At 41.5% G+C, this 22,689-nt stretch overlaps 1 protein-coding gene across 1 annotated transcript in view; it reads right to left on the bottom strand.

Annotated features, from left to right (window-relative positions):
* LOC121671191 (probable cation-transporting ATPase 13A4) overlaps positions 1 to 22,689 on the bottom strand; it is a 45,527-nt gene that overhangs the window by 9,506 nt on the left and 13,332 nt on the right. Inside the window, exons 3-25 of the mRNA XM_042042453.1 lie at positions 22,014 to 22,148; positions 19,747 to 19,817; positions 19,575 to 19,655; positions 18,654 to 18,723; positions 17,709 to 17,843; positions 17,220 to 17,292; positions 16,457 to 16,588; positions 15,118 to 15,288; positions 14,526 to 14,683; positions 11,350 to 11,538; positions 10,973 to 11,034; positions 10,091 to 10,241; positions 9,406 to 9,492; positions 8,586 to 8,739; positions 7,879 to 7,990; positions 6,177 to 6,301; positions 5,195 to 5,358; positions 4,060 to 4,182; positions 3,346 to 3,425; positions 2,566 to 2,608; positions 1,869 to 1,978; positions 971 to 1,067; positions 193 to 265 (exon numbers count right to left, since the gene is read on the bottom strand). Of these exons, the coding sequence (XP_041898387.1) occupies positions 193 to 265; positions 971 to 1,067; positions 1,869 to 1,978; positions 2,566 to 2,608; positions 3,346 to 3,425; positions 4,060 to 4,182; positions 5,195 to 5,358; positions 6,177 to 6,301; positions 7,879 to 7,990; positions 8,586 to 8,739; positions 9,406 to 9,492; positions 10,091 to 10,241; positions 10,973 to 11,034; positions 11,350 to 11,538; positions 14,526 to 14,683; positions 15,118 to 15,288; positions 16,457 to 16,588; positions 17,220 to 17,292; positions 17,709 to 17,843; positions 18,654 to 18,723; positions 19,575 to 19,655; positions 19,747 to 19,817; positions 22,014 to 22,148 (2,596 nt within the window). The remainder of the gene's footprint in view (positions 1 to 192; positions 266 to 970; positions 1,068 to 1,868; positions 1,979 to 2,565; positions 2,609 to 3,345; positions 3,426 to 4,059; positions 4,183 to 5,194; positions 5,359 to 6,176; positions 6,302 to 7,878; positions 7,991 to 8,585; positions 8,740 to 9,405; positions 9,493 to 10,090; positions 10,242 to 10,972; positions 11,035 to 11,349; positions 11,539 to 14,525; positions 14,684 to 15,117; positions 15,289 to 16,456; positions 16,589 to 17,219; positions 17,293 to 17,708; positions 17,844 to 18,653; positions 18,724 to 19,574; positions 19,656 to 19,746; positions 19,818 to 22,013; positions 22,149 to 22,689) is intronic.

Here is a 22,689-nt window from a genome sequence, read left to right as displayed (position 1 = left end):
CCATCTTCAGGGCTTTTCTCAAGCAAGAGCCCTCTTCTACTAATCTAAACATCCTGTATTCTACTTAAAGGATGTTTAGTCTGCAGGAAGCCATTTTCTTCCTTTCTGTACATAGAATTATGCATTTCCAAGGAGAAGAAAAATATTTGAGATCGTTCTCTCATTAATACATAGGATGACTAAGGGGCTTACTTGTCACACCAATTACAGTGGTAATAGCCAGATCTTGGAACAAGAATTGGTAGTTCCCAAAGGAGTTTAGTTGCTGAAAAGAGAAAAACAAAGAAAAAAATCACAAATCAGAGATCTGCCATGAGCATGTTTATATCATCTTCAGAAAGCTGTATTATATCTATGGAGCTACTGCTCTGCTGTTTGTTCTGAAATTCTTCTCTGCAGGTAAGGAGATCACACATTTCACTGCCCTGCCAATAGGTTCCTCACCATTGGGCCTGTGGTGAATATTCTCATTTTGCACATTGTTCGGACTAACTACACTTCCAGTTCACTCCAGGCAATAAAGGAGAAGAATATTTGAAGAGACTGCTTTCTCACTGCTGGGTTACTTCTGAATACAAAGCCCTCCTCTCCATCTGGGAAAAAGCTATGCAAAAGTGGTTTAAGGCACTCCAGGGGATTTTCTTACTGTCAAGTTAATTCATGCTTTAAATGCTGAATAAATTGTAACAGCAGATGCTTACACCAGATTCTTCCTTTTCACAGACATATGCCCTCATCCAAAACACCATTCAGTATCTCAGTTTTCTTTTTGCCCAGCTTGGATCTTGAGCCCTCTGGCTGAAGTTAATGGGAAGAATCTTTCCAGTTTTCCACTGAGGTACAGAAGGACCATATGATCACACCACAGAAGTTTGCTCCATCTCCTATTTCAGGTGGCTTTTATGCCCCGTTTCTCCTACAAGGCACTAGTAGCTCATCCAGTTCCTGCCAGCATGTCCCCAACACATACCCAGTAAAGCAGGAGAACACCAAGGTACTGAATTGTGCTGTACAGTGCCATGTACTTGAACATGCAAAAGGACGTGACAAGAGCAGCACGGCCTTCCCTGTGTGAAGGCATAAATAAAGGACAGCAATTAGGTGATGGGGTCTGCTCCTGGTACCAGGTCTCTCAAAAGGCTGTTGAAAAACAAAGCATGTGTCACAAGCAGAGAAGCCTCTACCACTATCTTGCTGGGAGGTGAAATAAATAAAATCTGACCTAAATGAAAGTAAAATCTTCACTTGCAGATATCTTGTTCAATTAAATGGGCTTGGTTCCAGTCACCTGTGTTCTGTAGACTACAATTTACCCCAGCAACTTTTACTGCTAACATTAGTAGTGTAGGTAACAACTCTGCATGAGGGAAAACTTACAAAGCCAAGCAGCTACTCAGTGAGTTTGAGCAAGTCCTCTCCTCTAAGAGTGAACATACAGTATCCAATGAGGATTATGCTCTCTCCCTGGCTGCTCAAATGCCCCAGTAAGCAAAATCAGGATCCTGGCATAATATATGTCAAATTTTGCCTGCATAGGGTACCAGAGGTAGGACCTAACATTTGTGTACAGGTTGGCTGGTGGACATTTGATTCAGCTTTATGGAGCACTGTTCATTTTGTTATTTCTTTTGCATTTAAAATACTTTTGATGACATAAAGCTCAACTGTAAATGTCCTCCTCTTGTGATAATTAATGTATCTTAAAGGAATTTCAGATAGGGACTAGGCAAATGGCAATTTCAAGGCCAAACACAATTATTTTTCTCTAGACATGCATATTGTGACTTGATGGGAACAGCCAAGACTTATGTTTGAGAGGAGTGGGAACTTTCTTTTTTATGAAATAGGAAACAAAACCCCATGCTTACCTGATTAGCTCTGGAACACAGGCTATGCTGGGGGTTTGGGATGTGAAAGGTGAAGCCACAGACGCCTCCTGCTCCGACAGTGATATCCCTGCATGTGCCACTTTCAAAGCCTGAAAGTCACAATCCTCCTCAGTGCTCACCAGGAAGACACAGCAACTTACATGTCAGCCAAGCAGTGACCCCTTATTACAGGATGTGTTCTGTGCACAGCAGTCCCTCTTCACTCCCTGGGTGTGCTCCACCCTGAGGGGTCCTTCAGTGAGATGTCGAGTTCAGGGAAAGAATGGGGATGAGAGCATGGGAAAGGTCATTTTCCACAGACCCCACAGCCATCTACTACCAGTTGCAGAAGATAGGTTTGGCTCTGCCTTGTTTTTTAGCACTTATTTGCTCCCAGACTTTATGCAGCTAGTCTAGGTTCTCTGCTTGCTTCCCCCAGGAGAATCTTCTGGTGGTTTTTGCAAAGCAGATGAATCAGTCTTTGAGATCACAAACTGCAAAAATCTTTGCCTAGGACAGCTCTTGCATGGTAAGGACCACACAGTGGGATCAGGTCTAAATCAATACTGGTGATAGTACAGCTGCTCTGTGAATAAGTGGTATACTCCCATCTCCAGCGTGTGCTCAGTTTGGAATACTCTACTGGCATTGCATTAATCTCTCATTTTTAAAATATATGGTAAAAAATGTCACTTACCCCACAGTCATTGGCTCCATCTCCACACATGCCCACAAAGTAACTAAAAAATACAGTCATAAGGCAAGTGAGGAATCATAGCCTGCTCCATGCAAGTCATTTATGCACGTCGTGCAAGCTTTTTGTTAAAAGCCTTCTGGAAAGTTAAAGCCTGTCTGGCCAGACAGCAGTTGAGGTGCTCACAACTGCACACAATCTGAAATGGCCTAAAGCTCACCTTGCTCTAAGACAAGGCCTGAGGCTAGCTAGGTGAAGTAAGGGTGAGGTCTTCAAAAGACTTGGGAAACAGCTGAACAACAGGCAACAAGATGCCTGAGACTGAGGAATATGTATATGTATATGTATATGTACCACTGTGACTGTGAGCAATCCAGACTGCCCCACCACATTTTCTAACCCATCACACTGAGCCAGCAGTAGCACAGTAAAAAGACAGCAAGCATCAGAGAAGCTGCAGTGCTGGGAGAGATTCTTAAAAGTCTTGGGGAGACAAGTCCCAATCCTTCAGGCCCAGAGAGAAGTAAAAATGAAGAATGATGTGAACAAACAAAAGCCAGGACCACGGGAGCGTTTGACCTTCGACAGGTTGCCAAATCAGCATGGAGTTCAGTGTCTCTTTTTTAACAGACTTTTGGAATTGAATTGCCAAGGTGTAGATCTGTGGAGGTTTCAGTTTTGTGCAGTTCCATGTAACTCTATGCTAGACAAAAGCTAGCTCTTTCTAGACTCTTTTCTAGCCTGAAAATTCAACAAACACTTTCAAATTCATTAGGAACTTACTCCAGCTTTTGAAACTCTTCTACAAGGCTGGATTTCTGACTAGGAGACATTCTAGCAAAAACTGTTCCATTCAGCAAGAGCTATAAGGAGAAAAAAGGGAAATTATTTTTAAAACACTTGAAATGATTTCAGTAATAATCTGAATAAAAATCACCAAATATCACATTTATAAACAAACGGCTGATTCTAGACTCTGAAGCAGGAAAGGCTGATGATAGAAGATAAAGGGGGTCTTAATCAATATTTTGAAAAAGTAACAATGACAATAAGGACACAAGGCCTGGTATGCCATTTGAGTTACCTGATGAACACAGATTGCCAGGCAGGGAGTTATAAGAAGAGAATTCATGAGACTATCCTGTCCACGAAACAGACAAGCTATGCTGAATTGCACCATATGTAATACCATGCTTTCTCCTGTTCTCTGAAATAGGTCAGTGTTGTGCAAGGGGTAGGAATACGGGCACAAATGTTTTAAATCTTGTCCTCACACCATAAGGCATGCCTGCTCCTCTCATGTGCAGAGAAAAATACAGGGATTTTCAGATCCTTCCCCATATAATAATATCTTAGATTCATCTAGCCTGTGAGTATTTCAGGGTTATAATTGTTCCCAGAAGATGTCCTGATACAGGTCTCTTCAGCTGATTATACTGGGACAATCCATATCTCCTGAATGGCAAGGCTACTCCAGTTAAATAATCCAGATCTTACCTTTGGAAGTAAGTGCCTGAAATGCTGTGCTACTATTTGGTAAGATTTTCCACTCATGGCAAAATGATACTGGCCTGATCCCAATGCCAGCCTGATTCCTGGCTCAGTCTGACTGTCATCCTCCTATAAAATAAGACAGAATGAGTGCTGTGCCCAGGCCCTGAAAAGCTACTCTGCGTTTACACAGACACTACTACAGGCAAAGTAAAGGACATACCGTGGGAGGGTGCTTTTGAAGACTCTGGGAGACTTGGGTTCAAGGCCCATTGCCTTTCCCTGGATTTGTAAAGGGATTGAGGCATATAATGCCAATAATACCAGTGTTAACTGGGTGTTTGTTGCATGAGTTCTATCAAATGGACTCTTGCATTTGATAGAATTCATGCAGCAGTGCCAATCTGGTGGGCTGCACTGGAAATGAGAGGGACTAGAGACAGAAGATGGGCACCACATCTAAGCAAGCCTTTCTGCAGTGAAACACAGGGCAGAAGTTGCTCAGGCTGAGGAGCCACTCAACAGCCCCTGCAGATATTCTGTACCATCTGCCTGACTCTATACTTCCCAGGGAAGGGTCAGCACCTTCAGACTAACTCTTCAGGGAGAAAGTAACTGGTCTTCATCCCAGCTTCTCTGTGGAGATCCTTGATGGAATAAATTTCTTAGCCTGGCTTGCCTATGTTTCACTGTGTACATGCAATTTCTCAACAGTGGATCCGTGCTTTAATTCTGCAGGTAAGGGGAAGTGCTAACACTCTGCCTGCTTGAACAGGGCTGGTTCATTCAATGCAGCTCCACAGATTTTAAGTTCACATTTATACCATGAAATTTATCTTGCAGGGAAAGGAAGCATTTAAACTGGCATCAGCTAAGCATGAGGGCTAGAGACAAATCTTTCTGGGATTTCTGCGAAGCTGTTCTCAAACCCAGCTAGGCAGTTAGCAAAAATGTGCTCACAGGATAATATGCTAGGAAGTAAGCTCTAGGGGAGTACATTTTTATAAAGATCTCCTCTTCCTAAACTCTTCTAGCACATATTCTGATGGTGAATGGCAGTTCTCTGTTATACTAGCATAATCGCGCTCCTTATTTAAAGTTTGTTTTCCTGCTGCACAAAACCTGCTTCTGATATGCTCACCAGGCTTCTGTAATCTTCAGCTTTGTTTTTTTCTAGGGATTTCCAGGTTATAGATGCTGAAAAAGATCCAGGCACTTTGTTTGCTTCCACAAGAATCACTCTCTGTGTTGGAGCAATCATGCCAGCATTTTTGGCAACTGTTATAGCTGTCTGAATGTTGTCTCCTACAAAAAACAAAGGGAGTGTTACCTAAAAATTTTTGCAGTGAGGAATTGTTTATTCATTAGCCTGAATTCTGAATTTTCAAATATATCCAGAAGAATCAGTGAGATTTCAGTAGCTGTGCATAAGAAAGTTTTGATAAAGACTGAAACTTTCCAGATAAGGTTTGTCTCAATCACTAAAACATATTTTCATTTGGAAAATAAATATTTTGATCTGGAGATGAAATATTTTCATATTCAGCTTGAAGAAATCCAGATGGGGAACGTGGTCCTAGATTATTTGTTTTAGACAAAAACCAGTAAGGGGTTCAGTGCTAAGTTGCTGCTGGTATCCCCGATTCTCATTGATTGGCTTTGGTGTATGTGGGCTGAAAGGAGTGAGGCCCAAGTCTTTGGACAATGGAAAGACTTGGGGTTACTCTATCCAAACCCTGGTTTAGATGTGGGTAGAATAACCCTTCAAGAAAAAAAAAAAAAAAAAAAAAGGATAAACATGCTCTGGTAGGCATGAGTTACAGATGTTAAAAAGTTTGGAGATGTGTCCTGAGCATGCATGCTCCATCTCTGCTCATTTCAGGAGGCCCTATAAAAAAGGGATCTTGCATGACATGCCTTTATTAGAATCAGATACAGCCTGGTGAAGTTGCCAGGGACAACATGGCTCACCTTATGTCATTATTAAAACACAGACACTTCTTGGATTAAATATCTGTGCCTTCCTACCAGCGGTAGTGAAAACAGCAGACTTTTCACTTAAATATTGTTGGACTCCCTGTCTGGACCAGTGACCACACAAATAATCCACCTTTTTTAAATACCTGTGACCATAACACTCCTGATGCAGGCAGCACTGAGCTCTTCCAGGGCAGGCTTTGTCTCCCTCTTTAATCGATTCTCCATTATCAGCAGACCCAGGAATGTCAGATCAGATTCTACCTCCTCCCTAACAGTCAAAAAGAAACAGATTTAATTATTAATTTTGCCTTTATCAGCATTGGATTTGGTGATAGCCAGTTATAACTCTCAACCATCCTGCCTAACTCAAAAGAATTAAAATAATTTGTCTATTTTCTGCAGTTCTAGGATGTCTCTCTTTTGTGGTGCTTTCAATACCAGCAGTGCTAATTCAGTACCAGAACCCCAAATTTCGTGCAGGACTCCCAAACTGTGGTGGACTGATTTGGAAAGTTCCTGCACACTAGACCTTCTCATTTGAGAACTGTACAACAAAGAAACACACCTTAATTAACATGTCTGCTCCTCTTGACAGTTGGACCTGAGCAAACAGCCTGTGGCAACTCAAATTCTGTTTTCCCCTACATTTTTGTTTTCACCTGTGCTATTGCTTTTTTACAGTTGAACACATTCAGTTGAGAACAGAATTTGGTAAACACCCCATCCCTGAGTCATGAACTAGAGGTCTCTCAGGGATACAGGTTGACTCTGAAGAATCTGAAAAGAAGAAAAGCTTTCAAGCACTTATTTTAGCCACCAAGGAGAAGGCGATGCCAAACTCAAACGCTTGCATGGCAGTCAGAGCAGCTGAGTCAGGTGATGCCTGAACAGTCACTGCTTTCACTGCAGATCTTGTGTTTGACCAGCAGCTTTCTCCATTCTCCTGGCAGCATAAACATCACACATGTTGTAACTGCACACACAACTGCAAAATCTGGGCCATTTCACACACATTTGCTCATTGGGTTGGATAGGTTTGTCACAAGAGTTACACAACAACTTTCACTCTGTGTCGGTGTCCATTGGCCCTTTCAGCAAAGCAAAAAACCCTGTGAAAAAGCAAGTGAGCCTCACCTGGATTAGGACCTGCAGCTAGTAAAGAGAGAGGATAGCAGAAGCTCAGTAACTGCAGATATTTCAGAAGGGGTGTTTCTGGAGTATCACAGGCAAAAGTGAAAGGGATTTGGGAAAAACTGTATGGATTCATGTGTAAGTGTTCTTTTCTGAGGCTTGTGAAAAACTAATACCATAAGCATAGTAGAAGAGTTTGCTGACTTCTTTAGAAACTAAAGAGGGCTAAAGCTAGAAAGCTAAATGATTGGACCAACACAACAGCAGAAGATAGTTTACTGACTTTGACTGGGCTAGAGAACAGTAATGGGGGTCATCTGCTGCCTTTGCTTAATCAGACTGTGGATAATAAAAAAATCTTTAAAAGACTTCTCTTCAACTGCAAGCCTGGGTAAATCTGCAAGACTAGTGGAAATGATGGAATGAGGGGGGCGTGTACTAGTCTTCAAGTGTAATAGAATTATGCTTCCTATGTTAATCCAGAGTTAAGAAAGTTAGGAAATGTGCAGGAATTGTGGGCATGTGCTATAGGAGTGCCCTCTGTCTATTCCCAGACCTATATCCAGATTTAAATCAGATTCCCTCTGGCCTGAATCTAACAAAACTCTGTACTATGACCCTGCTCTTGGCAGGGGTGATGTGGTGATGGTGCTTTGTGAGGCACCACTGGCCCATGGCTGAACATGGCCAGAAGCAGTGCTTTTTATGGCTTACCTTGTTAGAGCAGCAGGCAGTTTCCCTGCCTGGAGAGATTTACAGGCCAGTCCAATGACCCTAAAGCCCTGGGCTGTGTAGAGCAGGAGCTTGCTTTCAAAGTTCGATGGGACTGTGCAAAACAGGAAAAGACATTTTATCACAGCATTTAACTGCTCTCTAATAAAAGGAAGCCTTGGAGCAGGGAAGGTTTATGTCCCAGAGTGCCCAGAGTATACTGATAGGCCAAGCACATCAAAGAAAGGAGCTGAACTTAATTTTGTTCCATAAGAAAATCTTTGCCTCTCCTTTATCATTTTGAACTTAAAAGTTCAAAACATACACTGCAAAGACTTATCTTCTTCCAGGGTGTCATGAAGGATCTGTGCTTCTCTAGTTGCCCTCCCAAGGTTTGGAGAAAAAAAAAGTCTACTTTTTTTGGGGGGGGGGAGCCAGACCTGTAGACAACTTTTCCAAATATTATTCTGCCAGAGACTGTACACCTTGTACAGGAGTTGATAGCTACTTTTATCTCTTAGCAATCCTTCCTTGTTGAGAAGGGCTGTGTGAGAGCTTAGCCTTAGACTTGGAGTACAACAGAGACACTTTTCAGGCTTTACTATAAAATCTTAGACACAGAAATCTCATTTGGACCTTCCATTTCATTGCACCATCGAAAGTCACTTACACATGTGTGTTTCTAGGAAGCATTTATAAATGTTTGTTACCTGTTTCCGCTCTACACAGCATGGCTACTATTTCTGGAGCCCCTTTTATGAAGGCCTGTGGATCCCCACCGATTTCCTGGGCAATGACAGACATTCTTTGCAAGGCTGAGGAAAATGGAAACTGATGTAAAATGGTAATTCCTTCCACTGGGGCCTAGGAGGAAAGCAAGTGGATTACACAGTCTAGCAAGGATTTTAAACTCAGACCAAAAGATTTTAGGTCTGTCCTTTGAGCTATGGAAAGAAGCTAACCATGTATAATGGGCTAATTTGTTACACTTAGACAGAAATGACTGGTACATAAAGACGAGATTAAATTTGTGGAGAAATATTTAGCTTAAGCAGTAGGAAAAGTTCACTGACAATTTTAGCAGACTACTAAATGTAAATCACTGAAAGGAATTTACTAGTCTTGTTTCTCTGCTAAGACTCTGTTAGGTCTTACACTGGTCTTGCAAAGGAAAAATGGTTGTCAGAAAGTGTCCCACCAGTGTGTGTCACCACCAAGGATCTGACATCAGCCACCAGACTCCACTGCATTCCCCACTCAGCTGAGTTTGGGTTGAGTCTCAAGCCACGAGGACAGGCTGGACAATCTCTAATCCAGCATCCCCCTGCTCACTGTGTGAGCTACAAGCTCCCCCAGGCATCTGTAATCCGAGACAGCAAAGCAATCTCTCTCTCTGCAGGCAGTACAGGAAAGACAAAGTGGGGAAGAGCTCTCTTGGACAGGGACACCCACACATTCCTATACTGAAAGGTAACCCTTACACTGACAGTCTTAACTTGATCATGGATGTGAATCTTGCAAATATCTTACAGTGGTGGCTTTAGGACCAGGTCTAACAACTGTGGCATCTGTGGATCCTTGACCTTCAGTCTGGTGTCCACTGGAATCATCTATCACCTGTGTATTGAAATACAAAAATATTTCAGACTGCAACACCAGTAAAGCTAAAAGGAACCTCAAGGATTCATTTAAAGCTTTTTCTTGCCTCTAAATGAGGTATATTGTTCATTGCTGGGAGCAATCTGTCAGATGTAAAACTAAAAACTTCCAATAACGGAAAATCCACTGCTTCTCTTGGCAACCAAATAGAAAGCCTCACCAGGTTCAGTAAGACATTGCTGTACTCTTGCACAGCAAATAGGTTATGTCCTCTCACTGACAATAAATCCTTTATTCATTACAACACACTTAAATAAACAAAAAACTTTAGATATAACATAGACTCAACGAGAAAATAATATACAAGAATTTGTATTAATGTAGAAAGCTCTGCTCTTGAAGTATTCCACACATCATCTGGATTTTTTATCATCACAACATGATTGTGAGGAACAAAAATATTTTTTGGTGTCAAAGGAAACTCAATTATTCCTGTTTCACAGGAATTATTTAACTGAATTCCTGATTTTTTTGTAACTTCGATGGGTGTCTGGCTAAACCTGAGATGGCAAGGTGATCTCCCCACTGTTTACATAACAACAAAGCACAGCTTTACCCAGTTAGTGGCCTCGAACATTTTCACATCCAGTGGGTCTCCTTGGATCTTGCCCTCCCAAACAATTAATGAATGACAAACTGCCAGTGCTTTGAACACTGGGCCCCAAGGCAGGCTGTGGTCTGCAGGGAAACTGTGAATGTCCTGAAAGCTAAATCAAAAGAGAACACAAAAGTTACTGTCAGAGAACACCAAACAACATAAGACAAAAAGAAAAAAAATCCTAAATTGGAGGCAGTTAAAGTCCCATCCTGAGGCGAGACCACACACATGTTCTGGGGACTTGTCCTCCCCCATGAACTGCTTTTCATGCACCTATTAAGGCTGGGATACACATGCTCAAAACAAGTGTGTTATGCCTAGTTAGGGAGTCCAATGGGATGGAGAGAGGAACAGATTATTATAAAATATCTTCTTTGAGGCTTGTGCAAAGACTCTTGAGTTCTAATACTGATATAAGTTTGAGCAACTCTGTGCATGCACATTTCTGGAAATGTAAATGGGCAAAATCAAGGCCATTGAAAGAACAGAGCATCAATCTTGTGGATAACAGTGATTTCCTGTCATAAAGGATTTGGGTTACACTGCAGCTTTGAGATCTAACCCAGCCTGCCTACTGCAGACTGTCTGCCTGGACATGCTGTGCCAAATGCTGGTGACAGTGGCTGCACCTTTTCACGTGGAGCAAGACCCTTGGGATAAGGCAAACAATTCATTTTCCAGAGGATATGGAAATAAAATTAAAAATCTAAACATGGGGAACTTCAAACTGTTTAAGTGTTTAACATTAACTGTCTTTCAGATTTGGTCCTATGTCTAGTAGAAGAATCCAGTCACTACCCCACCAAATTTAGATGCCATTGATGCGTCAGGGAGCCTTACCAGTTTCTTTCAGAGGGCAGCAAGCCCCAGAGATCCAGGCCATCTTCTGTTAAGGTGCCAGTCTAAGTTAAAATGTACGTTTAAATTAACTTCCCACATGAGAGCTCCGAGAGGAATAAAAAGCAAGACTTATTTTAAGAGGTTACTCTCCAGAAAATGCCAGCATGGGGCAGAGCAAAAGGGCTACAAGACAATTCCTAGATTCCAAGAAAAACAAGAATTTGCCACAGATTCTGTTCAGACAACAAGAACTTAAGTACACAGCATTGGTCATTGTGTTTCTAAAATACAATGGAAATGCTCAATCAAACCCCAGCCTCCCACCCCCACCATGGCTCTCATTACCAGTGAGGGCATAACCACCACACAGCCATTACTTTGTCAAAGCAGACAAGGTTCAGCTGTCCACATATGTTGATCCTCTGTGGGCTGATGCAAGAGATGCCTTTTTTCTTCAACCTCTGCTGCGTATAAATGATTCCTGTTGTCAAGGCAGCTGGAAGAGCTGGTGGGACAGCAATAGTGATAACATCCAGAGCCTTCTTCACTATTTCTCCTGTCTCCTCCTGACATAATAACAAGGACAGTTATCAGGAAGAGAGTGGCAAAGAGTGGTGCTTGCACTGGGTGTAGCCCTCTTCATCCCGCCTCCCCTCCACTGCAGGTGCTCCAGGCTGTACTGTTTTCTGCCCATGGTCCATCATGTATTCATATCCATAAGAAATTGATAGGCTTGATTTAACCAGAGGCTTTAAAGCCTCATCACTGCTAAAGAGCAGCCCCCAGGCCTTCATTCATTCTCCATGCAAACAAACCTCCAGGCAGAGTTCACAGCCTCCTCCAAAACACGTGCATTCAAACATGCCAGCTAGATCTCTGCACCCTCAATCAAACCCATTTTCCCACGACACAGCACACAGGAATCTGCTATTTATATGGGCATTCATCCAAATGCCTACAGGCACAGCTCTGGACTTCATGTTAAGGTGGCAGGTGAGACATATGGGATGGTGCTGAAAAGGAGGGCAGACTGTATGAGCTAATGATTTCTTCTGACCTTATGTTCTAGGAGTTGTGAAAGAAAATTGCTTTTACCTGCAGGAAGAGACATGGAAATAACAGTTACATTTGTAAAAGCAATCTATAATATGGGAGCTTAGTGGTCAGTGTAAAACCGACTGCCAGGATGCTGAGTGTGGGCACCACTATTCTGGGCAGTTGATATGAATGCTAAAGAATTGAATGCTTTTCAAATTGGAGTCCTAGAACTGAGACACTGCAAACTAAAGCAAATTTTCAGTTCAGAAGGACTTGCAAACCATCACTGAGATCTACTATTACTACTTCTGAGCTTGGGACTTTGACTATAAATCATGTTGCATTTGATGTGCTGAATTTCCATCATGTTCTGGTTCTCCCTTCATTGATACTGTCTCAGACCACAGAACACACCATTTTGATAACATTTTGTATCTATTTTATGTTAGAAGGAAGTACTTACCATCCATCTTTAGATAAACACTCACAGAAAGAGAAGAGAAAGCATTTAGTACATCCTGTGATTCAATCTTACAAGATTGACGGCTTCAGCAATTGAGGTAACACCAGCATGTATTTTACATATTACAATGGGGAAGTTAAATTAAGAAAAAAAGGAAAAAACTGCAAAGCAGACACAAGAATATGTTCTTAAACACACTTTCTTTGATATCTTCAGGGAAAATAATCTTCTGAGCCCACTGATTGTAGATTATTCCCCAAGAGAAAAATTATTCAAAAACTGAATTACAGAATCAACCTTGCAACTCATGAATTGGACTTTACATTGGCAGATAATTATCATGGCATGAAATGATTTCTTGAAAGTTTCTAAAGAAGTTCTAAATCAATTAGGCTTTAAAATTTGCAGAACTACTGTTTACAGTGTATAACTCTTCTCACATTGACCTTGATGCATAAGAATGAGTGAACTATTTTAAAAGGGTTTCAGGTGAACCCTCCAGAGATTTAGAGACCAATATGGCAGGGCCCTAGGTGTACTAATAGCCCTTAATTACCGTCACTAGCCTCACCTCTATCCACATGCTCTGCTCATGGGTTCAGGAGCTCCATTTAAGCTCAGGCCTGGGCCTCCAGTGCCTGTCTGAGCCATGCTGTGGGTATACCCACTTCTGTCACTTGGATGGACACCTTAAGATGTGTGTCACAGCCTTGTCTCTTGTCCTCATCTCCTTCTGCTTCTGGCTGATCTCCCTGGATTATTTACCACTTTGCCTTGCCTGGGACTGTTGATGGGCTGTTACCTGCACCCAGCTCTCCTCACCATGTTCAGACACTCTGTGATTGTGCTCAATTACCCGTGCTCTGGTCATCCTCGCCTCCTGGCTTGTCTCCCCTAGGGAATAGCTGTCTTCTGCTGCTTCCTGATACAGTAAGTCTTAGTTCCACATTGAGATGTGGGAGATTCAACTGTCCTGATACAGGACAGTTACCTTTGCAACATTATTTCCCCAAAATTCTCAAGGATATTAAGCTGAGTGATAACTAAGTGTAGGTTATCTCCCATCCACCACCCTGCCCCACCCAGATGACTATACAAAGATATGAGAGAAGAAGACAGAAGACAACAGGGAGTTCTTTGTAATACCAGTCATTTTCAATGATCTCTGTTTACACTTGTACTGCTCAGGGCTCTGTAACACGGAAGAAAGGTGGCGAAAGGAGTGGCAAATGATCTCTTAAGTCAAAACTAGTACAGGAAGCATCAAACAGAAAGCAGATGTTTGCTACTTCTCTAAAACAAAACCTACAGTGCCTTCAGTGATTCAAACAGCAACTCTAAAAACATTTTTGCACAGTACATAATGAAACTATGGGAATCATTGCCACAGGTGCTGTCCAGTCCAAGACTTAGATGAATTAATAAATAGATTAAACCACACTCTAGGAGATTTTCAGTGACTGTTACAGTAGAGGATCCAAATACAAAAGACAGCTTTCTGAACTCTTAAACTTTTCTCTTCAGGAAGTTAGAAGACTATACCAGGGACAAATGGTTCTATACCTACTTTCTACCATTTAACATAAGCATTTGACACCAGTTACTCTCAGAGAGCAGACAGGGAGAGATGGTTCTTTGATCTAAGCTGAAGTTTTTGGAAAGCTGCCTTTCACAATAACACATCTGCCTCTGTCCCACTTAACTCATGACTCACTTGTGCTTTTTCTAGGAATGTACAAAAAAGTGCCACAAAAACCCTGTAAAAGGTTCTTACAGGGTGCTGAGCTGCAGATAACCTATGCAGGGCTTGCACAGGATTTTCCAAGACCTCAGAAAAAATTATTATTGGGCAGCAGTAGGTTTGGCATCTTGGAATTGAATGTATGACAGTTTGTGTACTGTTACCAATTCAACTGCACTGTAAAATGGACTCATGTACTAAGGTAAAAAGGAAAGTGACAAGGACTATGTTTTTATATATAAATTTTTATGAAGTCACTCCAGTTTCAAATCTCTTAGATGTGACCATTTCTCCTGCATTTAGTAACTCACCCCATTAAGTGCAAATACACACACTGTGTAGATCATTCCAATGGCTGCAAATGCTATGAGGCACATCAGGAACCGGAGGGCATCTCTGTACAGCTTGAAGTTCATGGGTTTAGGGTAGAGAATGGACCTCACCAGATCACCCTTGGCTGTGTTGAAACCTGGAAAGACAAATTTAAATCATTTCAAGGGGAAAATATTTCAAAAAATTCTCTGCAAAGAATGGAGGGCTTCAAAATTATTCATAATTCCTGCAAGTTATGAAAGAAGGCCCAGGTGTTTCATTTTAGTGTATGTGGCCTTATCTGCAGAATATAGAAAAGAGGTATTCTTGTCTTAGGGGGGAGGATTTTTCAATGTCTCAGAAGCAAAGCAAAATTCTTCTTCATAGTTATATGCTGACAGTTTTTATAGAAGTTATGCCAAGCAAACAGAAACAATGCATAACAACTTAGTCCAGCCCAGGATGATGATTCTCTGTCTGAGTGTTGTGAATATAGATTAGTACCTTTAACTTAATGTGATTGGATACATTGTCAGACTGTTCCAGTGAGAAAAATCATGGAAGGAAAAGTGAACTCAAGTGTTGACTGACCAGTCCGCAGCACCACAGCTTTAACTACTCCTCTGTCATCTGCCTTGGTCTGGATGACCTCTGTTCCACAGAAGAGGACATGTTTTTTGTAATCCTCTGCACAGTACACTCTCCAGGGCTTGGAGTTATCAGTTTGAGGTAGATGGGTCTTTGTTACTGGAATACTTTCTCCTAGGGAAGATTAGCTCAGATGAGAAAAACTGCAGTACACTTAATAACAGCCTGCTGACTTTCAAATAAGTACCTAGACATCTAGGTGATAAGTTAAAGGTGTTTACTAGAGAAACCAATTTACAGAAATTTTACTTTTATATTTTGACATCTTCAGAATGAATAGAGCTTAAAGCCTAGCAAACAGACTGCCAGAGAAGAGTTTTCCTTTTCATCAGTGCAGCAGCTTCATGCAAATCTAAGAACTGAAAGCAGTCCAAACTCTGGCTGTAGATATAGAGACTTGAAAGGAGGCCTGAACTGGTGTTGCATGACTACCATTGATGGCCACAAGTTGTTTACCTAATTTGAACCTCATGTGCAGGTCACTAAACTATTCCCTCAAGCAGGTAAGAATATGATATTCCCTATTTTCCCTCCCTAGTAAAAAGCAGGGCCTTTAGCTCAATGCTTGGCAGGTGACAGATACCCTTTTTATGTCAAAGCAGATACTAAGGTGAGGAAGAAATATTGTGGCATCTGAAGTTTTCTAAATGAAAGGTGTTTCTGGAATTTCTCATTTATATGAAATTTCAGAACTATCAGTTTCAGTTTGATTCAGACCAAGACCAAATTTAAAAACAAGAAATAGACCTCCTCCTGCACCAAAAATCCTGCTTTCCAGTGACCTCTCCCACCTGGTGTGTCCTCCACTGCTATCACAGGAATGTGGGGCCAAGTGTCTGGAGGGCTAGACAGACACTCCACAGGTTGGAGATGTTGCAGCAATGACACATTCAGTCAGTGACAGAAACCACAACATCCAGAGTAGACTGTGGGCCCTGTGTAGGAACAACTTTGCTTCATACCTATTGCTTCTTCTCCTGTCCTGCTCCCTCCTCTTCACTGTCCACTCTTTCCCTTCTAATGAAATCACCTCTTCCTAAACGCTGCATGCCAGGAAGGTAGAAAAGGAGACTTCCTAAAGTCCATATTGTCTATTTAGACAATTAACAACAATTCAGTCACTATTATAGCAAACACCCAGAAGAATCCCCTTCTCAGCCAGTTATGGACTGTCTCACAGCAAGGGATGTACATGATAACACCATCTGTCCTCTGTCACTGGCTGAAGCCATGGGGCAATGATGGGTGTTCAGATGGCAAACCTGGGAGGGATGAGCTGTACCTGTCAGCATGCTTTCATTTACAGTGCACTGCCCACTGACCAGAATGGCATCACAAGGCAAAAGGGTTTTGCCCTCTTTCAAAATCATCATATCTCCAGGAACAAGATGGTGTGATTCCAGCTCTTGGAAACCTGAAAGTGACAAGTAATGCAAACTTTGTGCTTCGGATATTTCTCTGTAGCAAGGGGAAAAGAATACAAGGAACTACTTCCTGAATAGAATTCTTTATAATGGCTGATAAACAAAGGACCTAAGTTTGCAACCTATAATATTTAAGAAAAGCCTAGGCATCAGTTTCAGCTGTAGAATTCCTCCTTATTTACCCAGGAGCCCAACCAGTGGTTACTGTTCCAATGCACTGACCTAATCAAAGAACCCTGGATCTACATTTCTTAAATTGACTTAATCTCTTTGGATTGTGCTCTAGATACCTTGACAATGAACAGACTTTGCATGGAGCAATTAGGTGGACTCACAGCCATTCAGTGGATATGTTGTTGGCTATGTCAGCACCACTTTAAGAAAAATTGCTTAGTTTTCCTGACAATTTTCTGCTAAGGCTGCACTCAATTATTAATATGTTTGATGTGCCACAACATATTCCTAAGTCAAAATAACTCTATGTGCAGAAGTGAGTTAACTGAGCTGAGAAACAGAAGAGGAAAACTGCTTTAGAATAAATTTGTTACTATACATGCTTGGGTTTGATATAAATTGCTATAGAAACAAAACACATTGAAAAAAGAAGCATAGAGGAGTCACCTTCCTTATTTCTGCAGACAGTGACCATGGTGTTGTTATGAGCCTCAACCAGTCTGTGCAGTTTAATGGATTGCTATAAATTAAAAAAGAACACACAGAAGTGTTACATCTTACTTACATGATGCAATTTTTCCACTAAGAATTATTTCCTTTTGTTATTTGTGGTTATGAGAGCCTAAAGAAACTGGGTTCCAGCTAGACCAGAAACTATAAAACCACAGAGAGAAAGAAATTCCCTACCCTAATTACGGAGAGCGTAACAAAATATTACAAAGTGAAGCACTGGAATGGGGAAGGGAGGATGTGGGTAAGGTACCACACAGAGATATTGATGACTAGGAGGCCAGGCCATTGCACCTGCTACTACACAACGTCACAAGACTAAACCTCTGAGTAAGTCTCACAGCACCGTGTGCATGTTGTAACATGCTGGCCTTTCCCAGACATTAGAAGTACATCTTCCTTGTGGAAAAAGGTGAGGTGTCTCACCTGTCTAAGATCGTATACAGTCAAAAATATTGAGAGGAGAGACATGATTATGATGGCAGCAGCATACTCCATGTAATCTTCAGCAAACCACAGACACACACTGAACAGCTGGAACACGTAAAATGGGTTTAGGACCTGTTAGGAGAGACAGCAATAGTAAAGAGCTGGCCACACTTAAATGGGCCCAAAATATCTAGACACTGCAGAAAAGGTCTGGAATAAGAGACATTAAGTATTGTGACTCCTGATCCCCTTTGTAAATTTTTTAGCCGTTACTTTAGTCCAATCAGATTGGACCATCTTCACCTGACAGAAGGGCCAAAAAATCTGGACCAATAGGATGTTATTCGGGATGTGAATGACTCAGCCCAATCCTTGTTTTGTTCACTTCTTACAAGAAATGTAACAAAGGTGAGAGAAGAGCAGATTGTGCTGTGAGCATGGAGCTCACATACCATAGGAACACCTCCACAAACACCCTGTTCAGGCCACATATAGGCTGTTCCTCTCTGAAAAAAGATATTGGTGCTGTGTGTGGTGCTGTGCCCAGAGCCATGAGCTCATTGGATCTCTCTGCAGCTGCAGGTGTGTACCAGGTACTGCTGTTCACTTAATCTCTGCTGATTAAGAGACAGCCCTTGTCTGGAAGGTTTGATTTCCAGTGCAGCTTGGAAACCTTCAATGGCCCTCAGAAGGCAAATGGAATTAGCTCCCAGGACACAGATACATAGAAATACCAAGCAGACACACAGGCATGGGGATGGAGGATAGGGAATAATGGAGAATGAATGAATTTATGATGATTTCATGGAACAGATTTCAACAGGATTTGAAGAAGTGTGCTTGAAGAGTGAGTAGTGGGAAGTTAAATCAGATATAGAATCAATTATATGCACACTTGGCCTCCCCAAGCAGCTCAGAATAAAAGCAACAGAAATGCTTAACCTCTTTGATGAGTAGTTTCCAAACAGGGATCACTGGAACATCAATAGTGTTTGGCCCACATATAACTCTCCTGTACGGGATAAAGATACATCACTCACAGATAAAATAGTGACAAATGCCACTCACTCAAGAAACTGCAGATTTCACTAGTCATGAGAGCTTCTATTGATCCCAGTTTAAAGGCTGGGAGGACTTTCCTTCAAGAACAAAAAATTAAATGTCCCTACAGTGCTTATGTCAGAAAAGATGACTGTTCCAGTTACATTTACGTACGCAGACAAGAGGTGTAACACAACCTTTTAGGCAAATGTTTCCATCATGCAAAAATTACTTTGAAACACCATAAACAAAGGAATTCTGCATCTAAAACTAAATGATCCAAACCCAAATAATTTTGCAAAGTTAAGGGTGATTGGAATGTAAGATTTGACATGAGCTAAGGTCAGGAGCTGGATTCTCAGTATTCAATCAACTGAAAATTATTTCTCTATTTAGCAGTTTCATGAATACATATTCTGTAACTTGCTGAATGATACAGTAGTTTATGAGAATAAGTTCAATGACCAGAACTAGTCGATTTGGAGCCCCAGTGAAGAAGCAAACACAGAACTTACGTGCACTCCTTCACAGAGACTTCCTCTTACTCCAAATAAGAACTGCTTAAGTTAGTTACAGGACATAGTTATTTCCTGATTGAGAACAATAACAGTGACGAATACTGAGACATTTCAAAAACTTTGACAAGGAATACACAACATTGTCTAGCCCTTTTCATTCAATATTTCCATGCACAGCTGTTTCATCTAAAATTATGTGCATATTAATAAATACAGAAGAAACTCCTGAGAAGTGCACCAACAACAGTGAATTTACATCTCTTTGAGATCTGTATGTTGAGTACTCAAGTTTTAAAATGTGTACCTGACATTCTGTTCATTGCAGGTGAGACCAGAACCAAATTTATCATGCATAGCTGAGCAAGTGTGGTGGTCTTCTAGGACTCTAAAATAGAAAGGGATGTTTTCCTTAGGACATTATTCACAAAGAAGCTTGACTTCCTCAGAGACTTGTGCAACCAGCACAGTGAACTCACCCAGCTTTCTGGAACTGTTTTGCATAGATATTCCAGACATAGCGGATTTTTTGCACTTGGATAGTTTTCACCTGCAAAACAAAGCCGGGACAACAATACATGCAACACAGCAAACAAAAATACTCCCAGGCTTTCTCACAGAGCTCAGCTAGGCATCCTCACTGGGGTCAAGTATAAAGAAAGGAAATTATATGGGGGCAATGAGAGAGAGAAGACAGGATTGCATACAGTGACTCCCTAGTTGAATTATAGATTGGGATCCCCACCTCAGTGCAGGTTCCAGTAAACTACGGATCTTTAGGTCAAGCAAGTACAAAGCAATGTTCTTTGTGAAGAAAAGAATAATATTCACTCTGATTTCACAGAATGAAGGTAAGAGATCACTGATGCCATGGTGACTACACAGGCAGCTGGAAAAGCCTGTCTTCAGCCAACAGCTCTCTTGTCTTCTGTCTGGCTTTGGGGAAAGCAGAGGGCTTTGGGCCATTTCCAAGCATGGTGCTGAGTCCTTCAGCTGAACAGATGTGCCAACAGACAAGAAAGGCCATCCCAGGATACTGAGTCACTGCTAATGCTAAGCCCTTGCAGAGCAGTTATCCATTAGGAACACACGCTGTCATTTATAACTTGCAAGAGGAGTCTGTCCTGTCCTGCACAACAATAACGAAGCCTATTAGAGATAATGGCACTTCCTATCAGCTGGCAGAAGGCAGGGCTATGCACCTGTACACGAGTGACAAAGAAATCAGCTCCAGGGAACTCTCCCTACCGAGCACAATAAGCATTATTATAGGCCAATGAAATCTAGACTCAACTCATCCACTGACTCAAAGTGGAGCTATAACCACAGTCATTAACTTAACAAGAGGTCTGGAGTTAGGATTTCATGCAATAGGAGCTGCAACATCTGCAATGCTAAAAACTGGAGTGGGAAGCGAGGGACCCAGCTCCCCATCAGAAGTCCTTGGACAGCTCTTGGGCACCACACAAAACTCTGTGGACTTAGGTAGCTTAAATGGCAAAAACGCTTTATAATTGTTTTATAAGTAGAAGCTTTTGAATTGCTAGGGAAGGATTTAACTGTTTACTCTTTGCTGCTTTGAAATCTGGTCATTTCTAGCTAGATGTGCTGATTGATATAAAAGTGGTGTTCAAAGGGCCTCTTATTTGAGGCCATATTTGGCTTTTTTATGTTACTAATTTGATCCTCTAAAGAATGTCACAGACCAGTCTCCACTTTCTTCATAATGTGACAGCTGATTAAACTAGTTGGCACTAAACTTTCCTATGTACATTAATATATGTCCACAGCAGTATTAGCAACAGCTTTGCTCAGCTAAAGTTAGGTTTATAATGAAAATATTCACTAAAAGTTGTTGTAGATATAAAAAGAAATGCTAGTGAGTTAGAAATTTATTTCCCAAAAGGGAAAGTAGCTCTTTTCTGGATTCCTCAGTGCAGTGCTCTAGTATCTATAATCAAGAGCCAGATATTAGCAAATTGATACATTTTGCATTCCTATTGCTCACATAAACTTAACAATGCTAAGCAAGGCATATAACTGAACTGTCTGGTACTTGTTCTAGACACTGGATAACTACATTTACTCAGCTCATGAGGGACATTGAGGTCTGCTTGGATCAATCGTCTACCTTTTCCCCAGGGTCTCACTAGGATCTCAAATCTATGGAACTGGCAGAGACCAGGATACATTTTTGCAAGAACAGTTGACAGTGATTCCTGTTAACCTGACTCTAGCAAATGCACTTTGAAGCATAAATTGGTGCATACAAAGGCAAGAAAGCAAAATGTGTTGATGAAACATTTCTGGAAATACTGATGTAGCTCAGGCACTTTTCTATTCTATTCTCCATGAGCTGCATTCATCCCTGTTTTCATGTTACTGGGGCAGCTGCGTTCGGTTCTCTACAGTCTCCTTTCAGACACATAGTCACCCCTAAATTCCCTGATTACTATGCCTGATTCTTCACTGCCAACCCCAGTCTCCTAAAGCTCTTCTACTTAAAACATAGGTTTTCTCTCAGAAATAGTGAGAATTCTCTTTTCATAACCCCTCTCAGAATATGAGAGGATTTTTACAGAGGCAAGTACAGTTGAATACAGTTCTCTTCCTTTTCCACAGCTCACTGTGTTCCTCAAGCTGCAAGATTCTTAGCTGGATATGTTTCACAGCTCACTTTCACTCCATGAAGCATGGCTGAGATTTGCCATCATCTCCCAGATGCTGCAGGGAATACTTTACTTACTTGCAAACTTGGCTTCATTATGGCTTTGCTGAAGATTGAGTCTTCCTCAGTGGCTGGATAATCTGATCTACTTTTGATAAATGCAGATACAGAGATCCATGTCACAGTCTTCCGAGAGTAAATCCGAAAATCATCCTAAGTGAGTATAGAAGAGAAGTGTCACAATTTGCCCCAAACCCAGACTAAACTCACTTTCACCTTGGAGTCAGTGATTACAGTAGCCTTTCTAGAGCACTGCTCTGGCTTTTTTTAAGGATTAACCAACAGAAGCCTCCCAACACTTGTGACTGAGAGAAAATCATTAGAACAGGTCTAATCCTGTAAAAATGGGAGTAGTGCAAATACTTCAGTGATACAGGTCTGGTGTTTGGCTGATAAGGATGGAATGTGCACCCAGGTCAAGATCCAGAACAGGCAAACAGCACAGGACAATCTGAGATGCAGTGACCGTACCGTAAAGGGAAGATCAAAAGGAGCACAGCGCTCTGCTGCAAAATGGATGTTTAGTGCCAGTACCTTTACACAGTCACTCCTGAGTTAACACGTCATTGGAAGAAGTGTGCCAGCACCGTGCCTTCCTTATGGCACCTTACACAAGCTTTTACCACAAACTGAGTTCATGGCCTTCCTATTTTTTTGTAAAGTAAATTGAACATTAGAACTGCCTGGTAACAAG

The sequence above is a fragment of the Corvus kubaryi genome, unplaced genomic scaffold (assembly GCF_017639235.1).
Source record: "Corvus kubaryi isolate FWS band 111438036 unplaced genomic scaffold, C.kubaryi_AGA036_p1.0 37397, whole genome shotgun sequence".
NCBI classification, from domain to species: Eukaryota; Metazoa; Chordata; class Aves; order Passeriformes; family Corvidae; genus Corvus; species Corvus kubaryi.
Note: the sequence above shows the minus strand (reverse complement) of the source record. Positions and strands in the feature narration are given on the sequence as shown.